At 38.7% G+C, this 17623-nt stretch overlaps 1 protein-coding gene across 7 annotated transcripts in view; it reads right to left on the bottom strand.

Annotated features, from left to right (window-relative positions):
• The window catches only part of PATJ (PATJ crumbs cell polarity complex component), a 356331-nt gene that overhangs the window by 203013 nt on the left and 135695 nt on the right, over positions 1 to 17623 (bottom strand). For all 7 annotated transcript variants that reach the window (XM_060022954.1, XM_060022983.1, XM_060023011.1 and 4 more), the window contains 3 exons: positions 16616 to 16687; positions 15169 to 15346; positions 1636 to 1746 (listed from right to left, as the gene is read on the bottom strand). In XM_060022954.1, coding sequence (XP_059878937.1) covers positions 1636 to 1746; positions 15169 to 15346; positions 16616 to 16687 — 361 coding nt within the window. The remainder of the gene's footprint in view (positions 1 to 1635; positions 1747 to 15168; positions 15347 to 16615; positions 16688 to 17623) is intronic.

Here is a 17623-nt window from a genome sequence, read left to right as displayed (position 1 = left end):
TATTTTCTATTCCTGTGATGACCAATATAACTTGCAAGAATAAGTAAGCCGAAGAGAGCACCATTTGGCAAAGATTTGAAATTTGATTCCTTTCATTTCCTTATTCAACTGGAATCACTTTGTTCTTAAAAAAAAAAAAAAAAAAAGGAACAAATCATGGACATTAGTATCATCTCCATCCCTTGGCTAGAATCACAGATAGTTCAATGCTTGATGAACCCAATGCACAATGTAACAGTCTGTGATGCTGCCTGAGGGTTAAGTAACTTGAACATCGGGCGATGCTGAAGACATTTTCCCTTTTTTGAACAGTTGAAAGAAATTGTACTGTTTATGTCCTCCAAATGAAAATTTCAACCTCAGCTCACCAACAAAGGCTGGATTAAAATCTTGGCCATTTTGGCTGACTTTATAACCTATTAAAATGCTTTGAATATTTTTCAGAGGGGCATTTGCAAGTGGCCACATAAATGTATAATCTGATTGGTTCATTCTCACTCAAAACTATTTCTTTGGAAGTGTCATTTGGCAGGGAATAATCTGGCCAATTTTTCTACAGAATTCAGTTTCCAGAAATACAAGTGATGGCCTCAATGACTTTCTCAATATTATAAGAGTTAAAAGGTGGATTCCAAGAAATCTAGAATTTCAAGTTGTATAAAAATGTGAAGACCTTATTCAGTTTACCTCTCTCAATTAGTCTTGATGGTATAAATGGAGCACTAAGACTAGAAGGGACTGTGCTGCAGTGCAGTGCACCACAGCAGAGCTGCCCAGGTGGGGTGAAGCTGCAACCCACTGTGTGCAGGCAGGCTACAAGCGTGCTGAAATAGCATGTTGATGCCTTCGCCCTTGGGACAGCCAGACATCTGTTTACACAGTCTGCCATACAAATATTATTTTCTGTATTCCCTGACATAAAAAAAGGTTGAAAGGCACTGCATTAGCGAGTTGAAAAGCAAATTTTTAAAAAACATGCAGTTTTTCTACTGTTCATAAGTGTCTATGTTTTGAACAGCTGTCTTCCATTACAAAATAAAGAAAAATAAACATTGCTTCCAGGTACAGGGCTTACGGGGCTGCATATTGCAATATAAAATACACATCCTGCCACTAACATCTGTGTATCAGAGTTCTAATTCCATACCAAATAAGTAATTTATTATAGAAAAAAAATTCTATGATTAAATACTGCTCTTTGCGAATTCAGAATCTTTGACAGAACATACAACAATGCAACACGTCTGAATTTTTACATACCTGTAAAAATACCATTTGGTGGTCCCTCTAGAATGTTTTTAACCCTGACCTACTCTGTATTCAAAGTATTTTATAAACAAAGTAACTGGTTCAGAAAGGTTAGGTAACTTGCCTCCAAATTAGCAAAAATGGTAAACAGGCAATCAAGGAATCAAAAATGGGTCTGTTAGACTCCACTGCACACTGGAGTAACTCAAATTTGACCAGGAAATCAAAATCAGAGGAAAAAAGGGAAAATTGAGGTTAATAACTAAATTTTAATGAAGTTAATGCTTCCTTTACGTAATAGTAGAATAACAGTAAAAATATATTGAAACATACTTCGAGGCAAAACCTTGGTCCACAGATATAGAGAATATTTTTTAAGTAGCTTACTCTTGGAGTGGATGACAAGCTCTGAACAACAAACACCACAGGGTTTCCTGCATTCTTAATGGCCTCAACCGCTTCTCTGTGAGAGGCATTCTGCAAATCTACTCCAGACACCTAAAAGCACAGAAGCAATTTATTTCAATTAGAAGGGCAGCAGATCTCGTGGATAGGTTAATTCAAAGTTCATGCGTATTATCTAGTTACAAGAAGAGCCAGAGTCGAATGAATTATACCAAAGCCAGAAAAAAATAAGATTGACCCAAACAAGCTTTGCTGTTTTAGGAGATCATGTTTAAGGATATTAATGTTTCACCTTCAAGAAAAGTAAATAAGGTAGATATCTTAATAACAATGGCCCTGACTAAATATAATTATCCAAAATAGGTAGCTCAGTCAGTAACAGAACCTTAAAAAGCTTCTGAACTTGTAATGTCACCTCTGCCACTATCACAGTACACAATTCTGAGTGAGGGCAGGGGGTGGGGATCTCTCTGGACTCACCTTCTCTCAAGTAAACTGAGATGACATTTTAAGCAAATTGCCCATTATCACAGTTGAGAAGCTGAACATTTCTCAAATTATATCAAAAAAGAAGTATGAAAACACCCATAGGTTCTTTCTAAAAGAGTTCTGTGTTCAACAAATTTGAGTATGTGGAATCTAGAAAAATGGTAGAGATGAACTTATTTGCAAAGCAGAAATCGAGTCACAGATGTAGAGAACAAATTTACAGTTACCAAGGGGGGAAGGGAGGGGGGTTGGATGAATTGGGATATTGGGACTGACATATATACACTACTATGCATAAAATAGATAACTAATGAGAACCTACTGTATAGCACAGGGAACTCTACTCAATGCTCTGTGGTGACCTAAATGGGAAGGAAATCTAAAAAAGAGTGGATATATGTATACATATAACTGATTCACTTTGCTGTACAGCAAGAAACTAACCAACATTGTAAAGCAACTATACTCCAATAAAAATTAATTTTAAAAACTGGGGCAAGTGTAAACATCTCCTTATTATATAAATCTGGGAGAACATAACTTGTGAACATGCCCATAATCTCAAAGAGCATTCTGTATTTATCAAACATATTTACAAGAACCAACTTTTGAAACTGATAATGTAAGGAAGCCTTGGTAAAAGTTGAGGTGGTTTACAGTCAGTTGATAGCGACAATTGGTGAATATTGTTTTGCCTTAAGGGGATCAAAGAAATAGGAATGTAAGTGAAGAGGGATGTGGGATCAAGTTTGGTTTTTGTTTTTAAGATGGGATAGATTACAGTAATAATGATGCAGTGGAGAGGAAAAATGAAGGGTAGAGAGGAGTGATGACCGTGGAAGCAAATCCTTGGACAGTGAAGAGGGAATGACTTCCACTGTACAAGTTAGACTGGCTCTGGATAGAAGAAACATAAATAGTTCATTTGCTGTGCCAAATACAGTCAGAAAAAAGCTTTGGTATGCAGTGGGAGCAAGGGGAAACTCTCTTTTGACTGCTTCTATTTTCTCAATGAAATAAGAAACAAGGAACTTAGAGATTAAGACTGTGGCAGGAGGTATAGGAGGTTTGAAGTAGTTACCTCTGAAAGTAGAAGAATGGAACAACTCGGGAAATATTACAGGGCTACAGGGCAGAATTAAAGACCCACTTGAGGGGGTGGTCATGAATTTAAAATGAGACCAGATAGTATGGGTGGTTATTTTCTCCAGCCGTGCTAGAGATCTGAAATAAGCAAAAAGTTGCACTTAACTAGGATGTGGTTGGTTCTCCCAGGCAAGTTCAGTGAAAGGAAAGAGGATCAAAGGAGTTGGAAGTATATGCAAGGGAGTGATAGGATGATAAGTCACTGAATTTGAGCAGAGTGAGGAAGAAAGTGAGCATGCCAGAAGCCGAGAGACAGAAGCGAGGGTCCTAAGGTAGGAGATACGAGCCCAGTGTGTTAGAGGGGTTTAAAGCCAGGTTGAGTACAGAGAAAGAGGAGAGAGCGGAAAGAGGTGAGGCCAGGGAGGCAGCCGAAGCCACCTGCAAAATCCAAAAGGCCATGGCAAGAACTTTGGCTTTTTATTCTAATAGGTATCAATGAAGATTTTAATGCTCTGTGAAAGCTCTTTTCCCATATGAATTGAGGAAGGATACAAATAATAGTAAATGAAAAAAATACAGACAAAAATTAAAGTGACACATAAAAGCTGTCACAACAGTTTGATGAAGCTTCTTTCAAATAACCTGATCCCCAAAATATTCCACAGTAAGAGAAGTAGAGGCTATATGAGAACTACTTCCTCCTCTAGTAATAATCAGTTTTTGTTTCCCTAACAGAGATTTCCACATTGCTAAATGCGAATCACCGAAGTCGGGTAGGTAGGAAAAAAACAGTATTCTGTCATATTACAACACAAAAATAATCTTAGTTTTTCTCAGCTTTAAAATTATAACTTAAGAGTATGTTCATTCACACAGATGAAGACCCATTTCTAAAAATTACATTAAATTCTAACTTCCTAGTTTAAAAAACTCTTCTTTATACGGACCTAAACCTTTCATGCAATTGTTTCAAGACAAAGAGAAATGATTATTAAACTTCACTAACAAAACAAACAAGTAATGCTTTTCATAGAAAAAAGTAAACAAATGACTCATTATGCTTCACAAAATATGTATTAGAGTGTAACATTTCAGGGCTGTTGTGAATTTGAAGAAATATAAATTATTAAATATGAGATAAAACAGTGGACTCTTATTAGTATGTGTATGAGTGATGATGATTCAATGAGAGAATACTTTATATTCAACTGAGCACAGAGAAAGATGAGAAAAAGAAACAAAATTCAAAAAGATTTAAAAAGTAAACAATCCAATTAGAAAACAGGCAAAAACACAAACAAACATTTCACCAAAGAGGGTATTGGATGGCAATCAAGTACATGAAAAGTTCTTTCTCATTAGCCATTAGGGAACCGCAAATTAAAACAACAATGATATCACTATATACCTATCAAGAATGGCTAAAATGAAAAACAGTGACAACACCAAATGTTGATGAGGATGCAGAGAAACTGAATCACTCATACATTGCTGGTGGAAATACAAACTAGTACAGCCATTCTGGAAAATAGTTTGACAGTTTCTTAAAACTAAAAATGAACTTAACATACAACCCAGCAATTACACTCTTGGGCATCTATCCCAGAGACACAAAGACTTATTTTCACTCAGGAACTTGTATACAAATGTTTATAGGAGCTTTATTCATAAAAGCCAAGAACTGGAAACTACCAAAGTGTCTTTCAATGGGTGAATGGTTAAACGGTGGTACCTCCATACCATGGAATACTACTCATCCATAAAAAGGGATGAACGAGGAGGCGCCTTCAAGTTGGGAGAGGAGTAAGACGCGGAGATCACCTTCCTCCCCACAAATATATCAAAACTACATCTACATGTGAAACAACCCTTACAGAACACCTACTGAACACTGGCAGAAAACCTCAGACTTCCCAAAAGGCAAGAAACTCCCCACGTACCTGGGTAGGGCAAAAGAAAAAAGAATAAACAGAGACAAAAGAATAGGGACGGGACCTGCACCAGTGGGAGGGAGCTGTGAAGGAGGAAAAGTTTCCACACACTGGGAAGCTCCTTCACCGGTGGAGATGGGGGCTGGGCAGAGGGGAAGCTTCAGAGCCAAGGAGGAGAGCGCAGGAACAGGGGTGCAGAGGGAAAAGCGGAGAGATTCCCGTACAGAGGATCGGTGCTGACCGGCACTCACCAGCCCGAGAGGCTTGTCTGCTCAGCCGCCGGGGCGGGCGGGGGCTGGGAGCTGAGGCTCGGGTTTCGGAGGTCGGATCCCAGGGAGAGGACTGGGGTTGGCTGAGTGAACACGGCCTGAAGGGGGCTAGTGCGCCACAGCTAGACGGGAGGGAGTCCGGGAAAAAGTCTGGAACTGCCTAAGAGGCAAGAGGCAATTTTTTTCGGGGTGCACAAGGAGACGGGATTCAGAGCACCGCCTAAATGAGCTCCAGAGACGGGCATGAGCTGTGGCTATCAGCGTGGACCCCAGAGATGGGCATGAGACGCTAAAGCTGCTGCTGCAGCCAGCAAGAATCCTGTGTGCAAGCACAGGTCACTATCCACACCTCCCCTCCTGGGAGCCTGTGCCGCCCACCACTGCCAGGGTCCTGAGATCCAGGGACAACTTCCACGGGAGAACATATGGAACGCCGCAGGCTGTTGCAACATCACATCGGCCTCTGCCACGGCAGGCTCACCCCGCATTCTGTACCCCTCCGTCCCCCCAACTGAGTGAGCCAGAGTTCCCCAATCAACTGCTACTTTAACCCTGTCCTGTCTGGGCGGGGAACAGATGCCCTCAGGCGACCTACACACAGAGGCGAGGTCAAATCCAAAGCTGAACCCCAGGAGCTATGCAAACAAAGAAGGGTAAGGGAAATCTCTCCCAGCAGCCTCAGGAGCAGCAGATTAAATCTCCACAATAAACGTGATGTACCCTTCATCTCTGGAATACCTGAATAGACAACGAATCATCCCAAAATTCAGGCAGTGGACGTTAGGAGCAACTGTAGCCTTAGGGTTTGCTTTCTGCGTCTAATTTGTTTCTGGTTTTACGTTTATCTTGGTTTAGTATTTACAGCTAATTACCAATAGTAGATTTCTTTTATTGATTGGGCTGCTCTCTTCCTTTTTTTATATATATATTTTTTTCTTTTTCCTTTTTCTCTTTTTGTGAGTGTATATGTGTATGCTTCTTTGTGTGATTTAGTCTGTATAGCTTTGCTTTTCCCATTTGCCTAGGGTTATGTCTGTACGTGTGTTTGGTTTTTTGTTTTTTTTGTTAGTATAGTGCTTAGCGCTTGTTATCATTGGTAGATTTGTTTCTTGGTTTGGTTGCTCTCTTTCTTAATTACTTTTAATTTTTTAAATTGTTAGTAATTTTTATTTTAATAACTATATTTTCTTTTCTTTCTTTCTTTTTTTTCTCCCTTTTCTTCTGAGCCATGTGGCTGACAGGGTCTTGGTGCTCTGGCCAGGGGTCAAGCTTGAGCCTCTGAGGTGGGAGAGCCGAGTTGAGGACACTGGTCCACCACAGACCTCCCGGCCCCACATAATATCAAATGGCAAACGCGCTCCCAGAGATCTCCATCTCAATGCTAAGACCCAGCTCCACTCAACGACCAGCAAGCTACAGTGCTGGACATCCTATGTCAAACAACTAGCAAGACAGGAACACAACCCCACCCATTAGCAGAGAGGCAGCTAAAATCATACTAAGGTCATAGACACCCCAAAACACACCACCAGACGTGGTCCTGCCCACCAGAAAGACAAGATCCAACCTTATCCACCAGAACACAGGCACAAGTACCCTCCACCAGCAAACCTACACAACCCACTGAACAAACCTTACCCACTGTGAGAACACCAAAAACAACGGGAACTACAAACCTGCAGCCTGTGAAAAGGAGACCCCAAACACAGTAAGTTAAGAAAAATGAGAAGGCAGAGAAATACACAGCAGATGAAGGAGCAAGGGGAAAACCCACTGGACCAAACAAATGAAGAGGAAAGACGCAGTCGACCTGAAAAAGCATTCAGAGTAATCATAGTAAAGATGATCAAAAACCTTGGAAACATAATGGAGAAAATAAAAGAAATGTTTACAAAGACCTCGAAGAACTAAAGAGCAAACGAACAATGATGAACAACACAAAAAATGAAATTAAAAATTCTCTGGAAGGAATCAATAGCAGAATAACTGAGGCATAAGAATGGATAAGTGACCTGGAAGATAAAATAGTGAAAATAAATACTGCAGAGCAGAATAAAGAAAAAAGAATGAAAAGAATTGAGGACAGTCTCGGAGACGGCTGGGACAACATTAAACTCACCAACATTCGAATTACAGGGCTCCCAGAAGAAGAAGAGAAAAAAAAGGGACTGAGAAAATATATGAAGAGATTAGAGTTGAAAATTACTCTAATATGGGAAAGGAAATACTCAAGTCCAGGAAGCACAGAGAGTCCCATACATAATAAATCCAAGGAGAAACATGCCAAGACACATATTAATCAAACTATCAAAAATTAAATACCAAGAAAAAATATTAAAAGCAGCAAGGGAAAAGCAACAAATAACACACAAGGGAATCCCCATAATGTTAACAGCTGATCTTTCAGCAGAAACTCTCCAAGCCAGAAGGGAGTGGCAGGACATATTTAAAGTCATAAAAGGGAAAAACCTATAATCAAGATCACTTGACCCAGCAAGGATCTCATTCAGACTTGCCAGAGAAATTAAAATATTTACAGACAAGCAAAAACTACGAGAATCCAGCACCACCAAATGAGCTTTACAACAAATGCTAAAGGAACTTCTCTAGGCAGGAAACACAAAAGAAGGAAAAGATCTACAATAACAAACCCAAAACAATTAAGAAAATGGTAAAAGGAACATACATATTGATAACTGCCTTAAATGTAAATGAATTAAATACTCCAACCAAATGACACAGACTGGCTGAATGGATACTAAAACAAGACCCATATATATGCTGTCTACAAGAGACCCACTTCAGACTTAGGGACACATACAGACTGAAAGTGAGGGGATGGAAAAAGATATTCCATGCAAATGAAAATCAAAAGAAAGCTGGAGCAGCAATTCAAATATCAGACAAAACAGACTTCAAAATAAAGACTATTACAACAGACAAAGAAGGACACTACATAATGATGAAGGGATCAATCCAAGAAGAAGGTATAACAATTGTAAATATTTATGCACCCAGCATAGGAGCACCTCAATACATAAGGCAAATGCTAACAGCCATAAAAGGGGAAATCAACAGTAACACAGTCATAGTAGCGGACTTTAACACCCCACTTTCACCAATAGACAGATCAACCAAAATGAAAATAAATAAGGAAACACAAGATTTAAATGATACATTAAACAAGATGGACTTAATTGATATTTACAGGACATTCCATCCAAAAACAACAGAATACACTTTCTTCTCAAGTGCTCATGGAACATTCTTCAGGACAGATCATATCTTGGGTCATAAATCAAGCCTTGGTAAATTTAAGGAAACTGAAATCGTATCAAGTATCTTTACGGACCACAACGCTATGAGAGTAGATATAATTACAGGAAAAAATCTGTATAAAATACAAACACATAGAGGCTAAACAATACACTACAAAATAACCAAGGGATCATTGAAGAAATCAAAGAGGAAATCAAAAAATACCTAGAAACAAATGAAAATGAAAACACAAAGACCCAAAACTTACGGGAAGCAGCAAAAGCAGTTCTAACAGGGAAGTTTACAGCAATACAATCCAACCTCAAGAAACAAGAAACATCTCAAATAAACAACCTAACCTTACACCTAAAGCAATTTGAGAAAGGAGAACAAAAAACCCATTGTTAGCAGAAGGAAAGAAATCATAAAAATCAGATCAGAAATAAATGAAAAAGAAATGAAGGAAACGATAGCAAAGATCAATAAAAGTAAAAGCTGGTTCTTTGAGAAGATAAACAAAATTGAAATACCATTAGCCAGACTCATCAAGAAAAAAAGGGAGAAGACTCGCATAAATAGAATTAGAACTGAAAAAGAAGTAACAACTGACTGCAGAAATACAAAGGATCATGAGCAATTACTACAAGCAACTATATGCTTATTGGACAACCAAGAAAAAATGCACAAATTCTTAGGAAAGCACAACCTTCTGAGACTGGAAGGAAGAATAGAAAATATAAGCAGACCAATCACAAGCACTGAAATTGAAACTGGAATTAAAAATCTTCCAACAAACAAAAGCCCAGGACCAGATGGCTTCACAGGCAAATTCTATCAAACATTTACAGAAGAACTAACACCTATCCTTCTGAAACTCTTCCAAATATAACAGAGGAAGGAAAACTCCCAAACTCAACCTACGAGGCCACCATCACCCTGATACCAAAACCAGACAAAGACGTCACAAAACAAGAAAACTATAAGCCAGTATCACTGATGAACATAGATGCAAAAATCCTCAACAAAATACTGGCAAACGGAATCCAACAGCACAATAAAAGGATCATACACCATGATCAAGTGAGGTTTATCCCAGGAATGCAAGGATTCTTCAATATATGAAAATTAATCAATGTGATACACCATATTAACAAATTGAAGGATAAAAACCGTACGATCATCTCAATAGATGCAGAAAAAGCTTTTCACAAAATTCAACACCCATTTATGATAAAAACCCTCTAGAAAGTAGGCATAGAGGGAACTTACCTCAACATAATAAAGGCCATATATGTGAAACCTACAGCCAACATCATTCTCAATTGTGAAAAACTGAAACCATTTCCATTAAGATCACGAACAAGACAAGGTTGCCCACTCTCTCCACTGTTATGCAAGATAGATTTGGAAGTTTTAAGCACAGCAATCAGAGAAGAAAAGAAATAAAAGGAAAACAAATTGGAAAAGAAGTAAAACTGTCACTGTTTGCAGATGACATGATACTATACATAGAGAATCCTAAAGACTCTACCAGAAAACTACTAGAGCTAATCAATGAATTTGGTAAAGTAGCAGGATACAAAATTAATGCACAGAAATCTCTCGCATTCCTATACACTAATGATGAAAAATCTTAAAGAGAAACTAAGGAAACAGTCCCATTAACTAGTGCAACAGAAAGAATAAAATACTTAGGAATAAATCTACCTAAGGAGAAAAAAGACCTGTATGCAGAAAACTATAAGACACTGATGAAAGAAATTAAAGATGATATAGACAGATGGAGAGATATACCATGTTCTTGGATTGGAAGAATCAACATTCTGAAAATGACTATACTACCCAAAGCAATTTACAGATTCAATGCAATCCCTATCAAACTACCAATGTAATTTTCCCAAAACTAGAACGAAAAATTTCACAATTTGTATCGAAACACAAAAGACCCCGAATAGCCAAAGCAATCTTGAGAAAGAAAAATGGAGCTGGAGGAATCAGGCTTCCTGACTTCAGACTACACTACAAAGCTACAGTAATCAAGACAGCATTGTGCTGGCACAAAAACAGAAATATAGATCAATAGAATAGGATACAGAGCCCAGAGAAAAACCCATGCACATATGGTCACCTTATCTTTGATAGAGGAGGCAGGAATGTACAGTGGAGAAAGGACAGCCTCTTCAATAAGTGGTGCTGGGAAAACTGGACAGGTACATGTAAAAGTATGAGATTAGAACACTCCTTAACACCATATAGAAAAATAAACTCAAAATGGATTAAAGACCTAAATCTAAGGCCAGACACTGTAAAACTCTTAGAGGAAAACATAGGCAGAACACTCTGACATAAATCACAGCAAGATCCTTTTTGACCCACCTCCTAGAGGAGTGGAAGTAAAAATAAAAGTAAACAAATAGGACCTAATGAAACTTAAAAGCTTTTGCACAGCAAAGGAAACCATAAACAAGACCAAAACACAACCCTCAGAATGAGAGAAAATATTTGCGAATGGAGCCACTGACAAAGGATTAGTCTCCAAAATATACAAGCAGCTCATGCAGCTCAATATCAAATAAACAAACAACCCAATTCAAAAATGGGCAGAAGACCTAAATAGACATTTCTCCAAAGAAGATATAGATTGCAAAGAAACACATGAAAGGATGCTCAACATTACTAATCATTAGAGAAATGCAATTCAAAACTACAATGAGGTATCACCTCACACTGGTCAGAATGGCCATCATCAAAAAATCTACAAACAATAAATGCTGGAGAGTGTGTGGAGAAAACAGAAACCTCTTGCACTGTTGGTGGGAATGTAAATTGATATAGCCACTATGGAGAACAGTATGGAGGTTCTTTAAAAAACTAAAAATAGGGCTTCCCTGGTGGCACAGTGGTTAAGAATCCACCTGCAATGCAGGAGACACGGGTTCGAGACCTGGTCTGGGAAGATCCCACATGCCGCGGAGCAACTAAGCCCATGTGCCACAACTAATGAGCCTGCGATCTAGAGCCCGTACCCACAACTACTGAGCCCATGTGCCACAACTACTGAAGCCTGTGGGCCACAGAGTCTGTGCTCTGCAACAAGAGAAGCCACTGCAATGAGACACCTGCGCACTGCAATGAAGAGTAGCCCCCTCTCACTGCAACTAGAGAAAGCCCACGTGCAGCAACAAAGAGCCAACCCAGCCAAAAATAAATAAAATTAATTAATTTAAAAATAAAAAGTATAGGGCTTCCCTGGTGGCACACTGGTTGAGAGTCCGCCTGCCAATGCAAGGGACACGGGTTCGTGCCCCAGTCTGGGAAGATCCCACATGCCGCGGAGCGGCTAGGCCCGTGAGCCATGGTCACTGAGCCTGCGCGCCCGGAGCCTGTGCTCCGCAACGGGAGAGGCCACAACAGTGAGAGGCCCGCGTACCGCAAAAAAAATTTTTTTTAAATAAATAAAAAATAAAAAGTATAACTACCATATGACCCAGCAATCCCACTACTGGGCATATACCCTGAGCAAACCATACGTCAAAAAGAGTCATGTACACTATATCCATTGCAACACTATTTACAATAGCCAGAACATGGAAGCAACCTAAGTGTCCATCGAGAGATGAATGGATAAAGAAGATGTGGCACATATATACAATGGAATATTACTCAGCCATAAAGAATCGAAATTGAGTTATTTGTAGTGAGGTGGATGGACCTAGAGACTGTCATACAGAGTGAAGTAAGTCAGAAAGAGAAAAACAAATACTGTATGCTAACACATATATATGGAATCTAAAAACACAAACAATGGTTCTGAAGAATTTAGGGGCAGGACAGGAATAAAGACACGGACATATAGAATGGACTTCAGGACACAAGGAGGGGGAACGGTAAGCTGGGACAAAATGAGAGAGTGGCAGGGACATATATACACTTTCAAATGTAAAATAGGTAGCTAGTGGGAAGCAGCCGCATAGCACAGGGAGATCAGCTCGGTGCTTGTGACCACCTAGATGGGTGAGATAGGGATGGTGGGAGGGATACGCAAGAGGGAGGAGATATGGGGATATATGTATATATATAGCTGATTCACTTTGTCATACAGCAGAAACTAACACACCATTTTAAAGCAATTATACTCCAATAAAGATGTTAAGAATAAATAAAGTTTTTAAAAGCGATGAACTATTGATAGACACAAGAAATTGAATGAACTTCAATGAAATTACGCTGAGTGAAGAAAACCAATGTCAAAAAAGATACAGGGCTTCCCTGGTGGTGCAGTGGTTGAGAGTCTGCCTGCCGATGCAGGGGACACGGGTTCATGCCCCGGTCCGGGAAGATCCCACATACCGAGGAGCAGCTGGGCCCGTGAGCCATGGCCGCTGAGCCTGCGCGTCCGGAGCCTGTGCTCCGCAACGGGAGAGGCCACAACAGTGAGAGGCCCGCGTACCGCAAAAAAAAAGATACAAAATGCATAATTCCATTTATGTAACAATTTGTAAAATAACATAAGTATAAATATGGAGAAACAGAATAGTGGTGGCCAGAGGCTAGGGATGGGGGTGGAGGGGATGGTAGAGGAGTGGCTATAAAGGGGTCAGACAAGGGAGTCTTGTGGTGATGATTCAACTGAGTTTCTCGATTGCTGTGTGGGTTATGCAAGGCTACACATGTGATAAAACTGTAGAGCTATAATCACACACACACAAATGGTACATGTATAACTCGTGAAATCTTAATAAGGTCTATGAATTGTGCCAATATCAGTATTTTGATTTTGCTATTGAACTACAGTTGTATAAGATGTTAACACTGGGTGAGGCTGAGGGAAGGGTAAGCGGGACTTCCTTGTACATTTGTTTGCAACGTCCTATGAACCTACAGCTATTTCAAAATATAAAGAAAAATATATAATTTTAAATATGTCTTTTGTTCTAAGTTTCAAATGTATCAGTAATCAAAATAAAAATTAAATGATTCTTATTTATTAGAAGAAGATAATCAATTTAGATTTTTAAAAGGCAGTATCCAGTTATTATTTGCTTAAAATACAACTAAAACAAAATCACAAATAAGGGTGAAAAAGAAGGAAAGAAAAAAAAACAATGTACCATGCAAATGCTAAGTAAAAGAAACCACACCTGCCCCAGAAGCCAGAATAATCCTTTTCAAAAATGTATGCGTTCAGAATTCTCTAATGGACTCTCATCCGTTCAGAGTAGACAACCTTCTAATCTCTATATGATGTGGCTTCCCATTACCTCTCAGACCTTTTCTCTTTCACCCTCTCTCTTGTTCACTCTACCTATATTAGCAGTGCTGGATTTCTTTCTGTTCCTTCAACACATCCAGGCAAGCTCCCACCTCAGAGCTTTCACACTTCAGTTCACTCTGTCTGGAGCCCTCTTCCCCCATGTGTCCATATTGCTCAGTCTCTCATTTCTTATATTTGTCCCAATATCATCTTCCATAACAAATCTATTCATTGCAACTACTGCCGTCACCACACATCATTCCTTATCCTCCTCCCCGTCATTTTTCTCCATAGTTACTTATAACAATCTAACATTCTATATATTACTTATTTTGTGCATTGTCTATCTCCCCCGCTGTCGTATAAACGCCATAAGGGAAGGGATTTTTGGTCATTTGCTTCATTGCCATATCCCTAGTATGTTTAAAAATTTTTTTTTAATTTCACAAACATAAATATAACCTCAAGTTTGTATACACAGAGTAGTTTTATGCAATTCTTTGATTTAATCCTCACAATGATTCTATGGATTTTGAAATCTCATTTCCATTTTATTTGGAAACTGAAAATAGGTTTCATAATTTGTCCAAGAACAAGGAAAAAACAAACAGGACAATCTAGACTTTAACCCATGATCTCCAGAGCTCTTTTCATTCTTTCAGAGCTAAAACACCACAGCTGATGTTTAGCATCATAAAGCATGAATCACCAAGCAGAATCTGGGATTTAAAATATTCAATATGATGTCATCCAATAAACCTAATGCAAAGAAATGTATCAGATTCAGACCTCTTAGTGCCTTGATGTGCCCTTAAAACTCCACTCTGCAAAGCCTGCCATGTATAAAGGATGGATTCACCTCTCCCCCAATACAGTCTTCCACTTTCAGGGTCAACTCTGGGAGGACAGCACGGCTATCCCACTGACATATACAATTCAGAGTCTGTTAAAGACTGTGGGAGAAGCATGATGTCCCCCATCTGCCTCATTCTGTCAAATTGTGTTTTTTCAGTCAGCTGAGGCTTTTTGTTTTATCATTTTATAGGCTATCAGCTCAGCTTTAGAATCTCATTAAATTGTGCAAGCATGCAAACTAAAGCATCTGAATAAAATACACCAATTGTACACACATATACCCCAACACATAAAGGAAGGACTTCCGGTTAAATGATCATTTTACTGTCTTACAGTACATTTCAAACAAAAACAAAATTTTAACACTATTTACCTCAAGTATTTTATCTCCAGTTTTAAGAGCATTTGTTTTTCCTGCTGGACTGTCTTCCAAAACTTGTTTGATAAATATACCCTTAAGCTCCTCTCCATTCTTCAGGCGTTTTATAACAGTTTGTCCACCAACAATACTAATACCAAGAGATACATCTGGTTCTCTAAAAATCTCAACACTGTAAAAACAAAAAAACAAAATTCACTCATGAACAAGGTAATCTGTTGTACTGTCACTGTGTTTTATGTGTACCATATCCTTGTGACTCATATCCTATATAAATATATTTTCACAAATGTTATAGAAGTTATACCTAGCTCCAAAATTATAAGGTTCTATCAATAATTCATGGCATATGTGAAAGTGTAAATTCTGAAAAAGATTTCCAAAACAACAAATACAACTCTTAACATTGAGAGATTTAACAAGGACTTAATGTTCTCATCTCCCACCACCATACATTTTCTGTGATGAGTCCCTTTCATCTATATCATAACATTAGCAAAGAATGAATTAAGGAAATAACTAATGGGTGGAAAAAAAAATCAAGAAAGTTACATGTATCATTTTGGCAAAAAGTAGAAACCTTCAGAAAAAAATAAACTTGCCACTGACAGGCTCACTGCCCATACTGCTTTTCCCAGTCACCCGTTTTAACCTGTGGTTCTCTACGTGGAGGACAGATTTAATAGTTCCAAAGGCTGGAAAGGTTTTCTCTTCTTCCTACATCCACATCATTTTCATAAAGTATAGAATAAAACTTGCCCCTCAAAATATTATGAATTTTGTTCAAACTGCACAGACATGGCCAATAATTAATTCCAAAAAGTAACTCAGAAAACAGCTCCCAAGAGTTTTTAAGACAAAACTCAAAAGTGCAAGAAAAGAACAATTTGGGTGGCATGGTGGAATTAATAATGCATGAAGATAGAGACAGCAGCTAAAGGAAGACTTTTATAACCTTAATAAAGTGCAGCCCTGGTGACTACCTAAAACCATGGGAGTATCCAAGGGAGCATGGGCCCAACACACTCTGTTAGTGCAAACGAGGCATAAACTTGGACTAACACAAGAGGAGGAGGGTGCTATGTGATAGAAGCCTTAACTATTGTTGTTGTTTGAAAAAAAGAGCTTCTTTACTGCATTCAAGGCAGGCCTACCTGCTTTGCTTAGTGATACAGTGAGAAAGTATACCTAATCCATCACAGATGGACATTTGTAAGTTGTTTTTCTGAAAGAGTACGATAAAGATTTTCCTAATATTGGTTTCGGTCATTTTGCCTGGCTAAAAATCTCTAGATACGACAAAATGAAACTAAAATTTAGGCCAGCGTACGTGTGAACTATGGCAATCATTAGAGAATGACTGAATGACACTATGAAGTTAAAGAAAAGAGCAACTAATTGCTTTGTCCTATTGAGAAAGTCAATAATGTCATCAACATACATTCTTGGTGGTCCCCAGTGGCTGAAGTTTGGAGTTTCTTCTCCTTCACCTTCTTCTCTCTCAGGTAATTCACTGAAGAGAAAGAAAGGAAAAAACACACACACATATAACTTACAACACACTTCTTATTATTAAAGGTTCTTGAAAAGTTTTACATTACACAATCTATATGTAGTTAAATTGTTCATAATTTCTAAGCTTTAAAAATATTTACATCAGGGCTTCCCTGGTGGCGCAGTGGTTGGGAGTTCGCCTGCCGATGCAGGGGACACGGGTTTGTGCCCCGGTCCGGGAAGATCCCACATGCCGCAGAGCGGCTGGGCCCGTGAGCCATGGCCGCTGAGCCTGCACATCTGGAGCCTGTGCTCCGCAATGGGAGAGGCCACAGCAGTGAGAGGCCCGCGTCAGGCAAAAAAAAAAAAAAAAAATTTACATCAATAATTAACTATCCATACAAAGATATATTGCTTTAGCATTCAACTTAACAAATATCTACCCAGCACCAGAAAATCATTGATTATAAACACTTTTATTGGTGACACTCTAGATGTTATTTTCTAAAAATCTGTGTTTGAATTTGTATGATTTCACATTTGTTTCTATCACAGCATTTAATTATAAAATATATTTTTTAAAATTTGGTGTGATTGACCAGCTAACAGTCCAGTATAAACTTACACAAACTGTTGAAATGATTAAACAGTCAGTAAACATGATCATTCTTTCTAGATTTTTCTGTCTCTCTAACCCTAAATACTTTCCCTGTCATCTGTATTCCATAAATATTTTGTGTAGCTACACAGCACTTTTCAGTTTACAGAGATTTCTTAAACAATGTGATCCTCCCACCTACCACCACCATACTTTCACCCATCAAATTACGTTAATATGGAACTGCCTAGCGGGATACTGTAAAATGCTGAATTACAGAGTAGTTATAAAAGTAATGTTATCTAATAGGGTAGAGACACTACCATCTATTATCTGGAAGAGGAGTCAGGATTTCTA

The sequence above is a fragment of the Delphinus delphis genome, chromosome 1 (genome assembly GCF_949987515.2).
Source record: "Delphinus delphis chromosome 1, mDelDel1.2, whole genome shotgun sequence".
Lineage (NCBI taxonomy): Eukaryota > Metazoa > Chordata > Mammalia > Artiodactyla > Delphinidae > Delphinus > Delphinus delphis.
The sequence above is the reverse complement of the archived record's forward strand: the minus strand, read 5'-3'. Positions and strand labels throughout refer to the sequence as shown.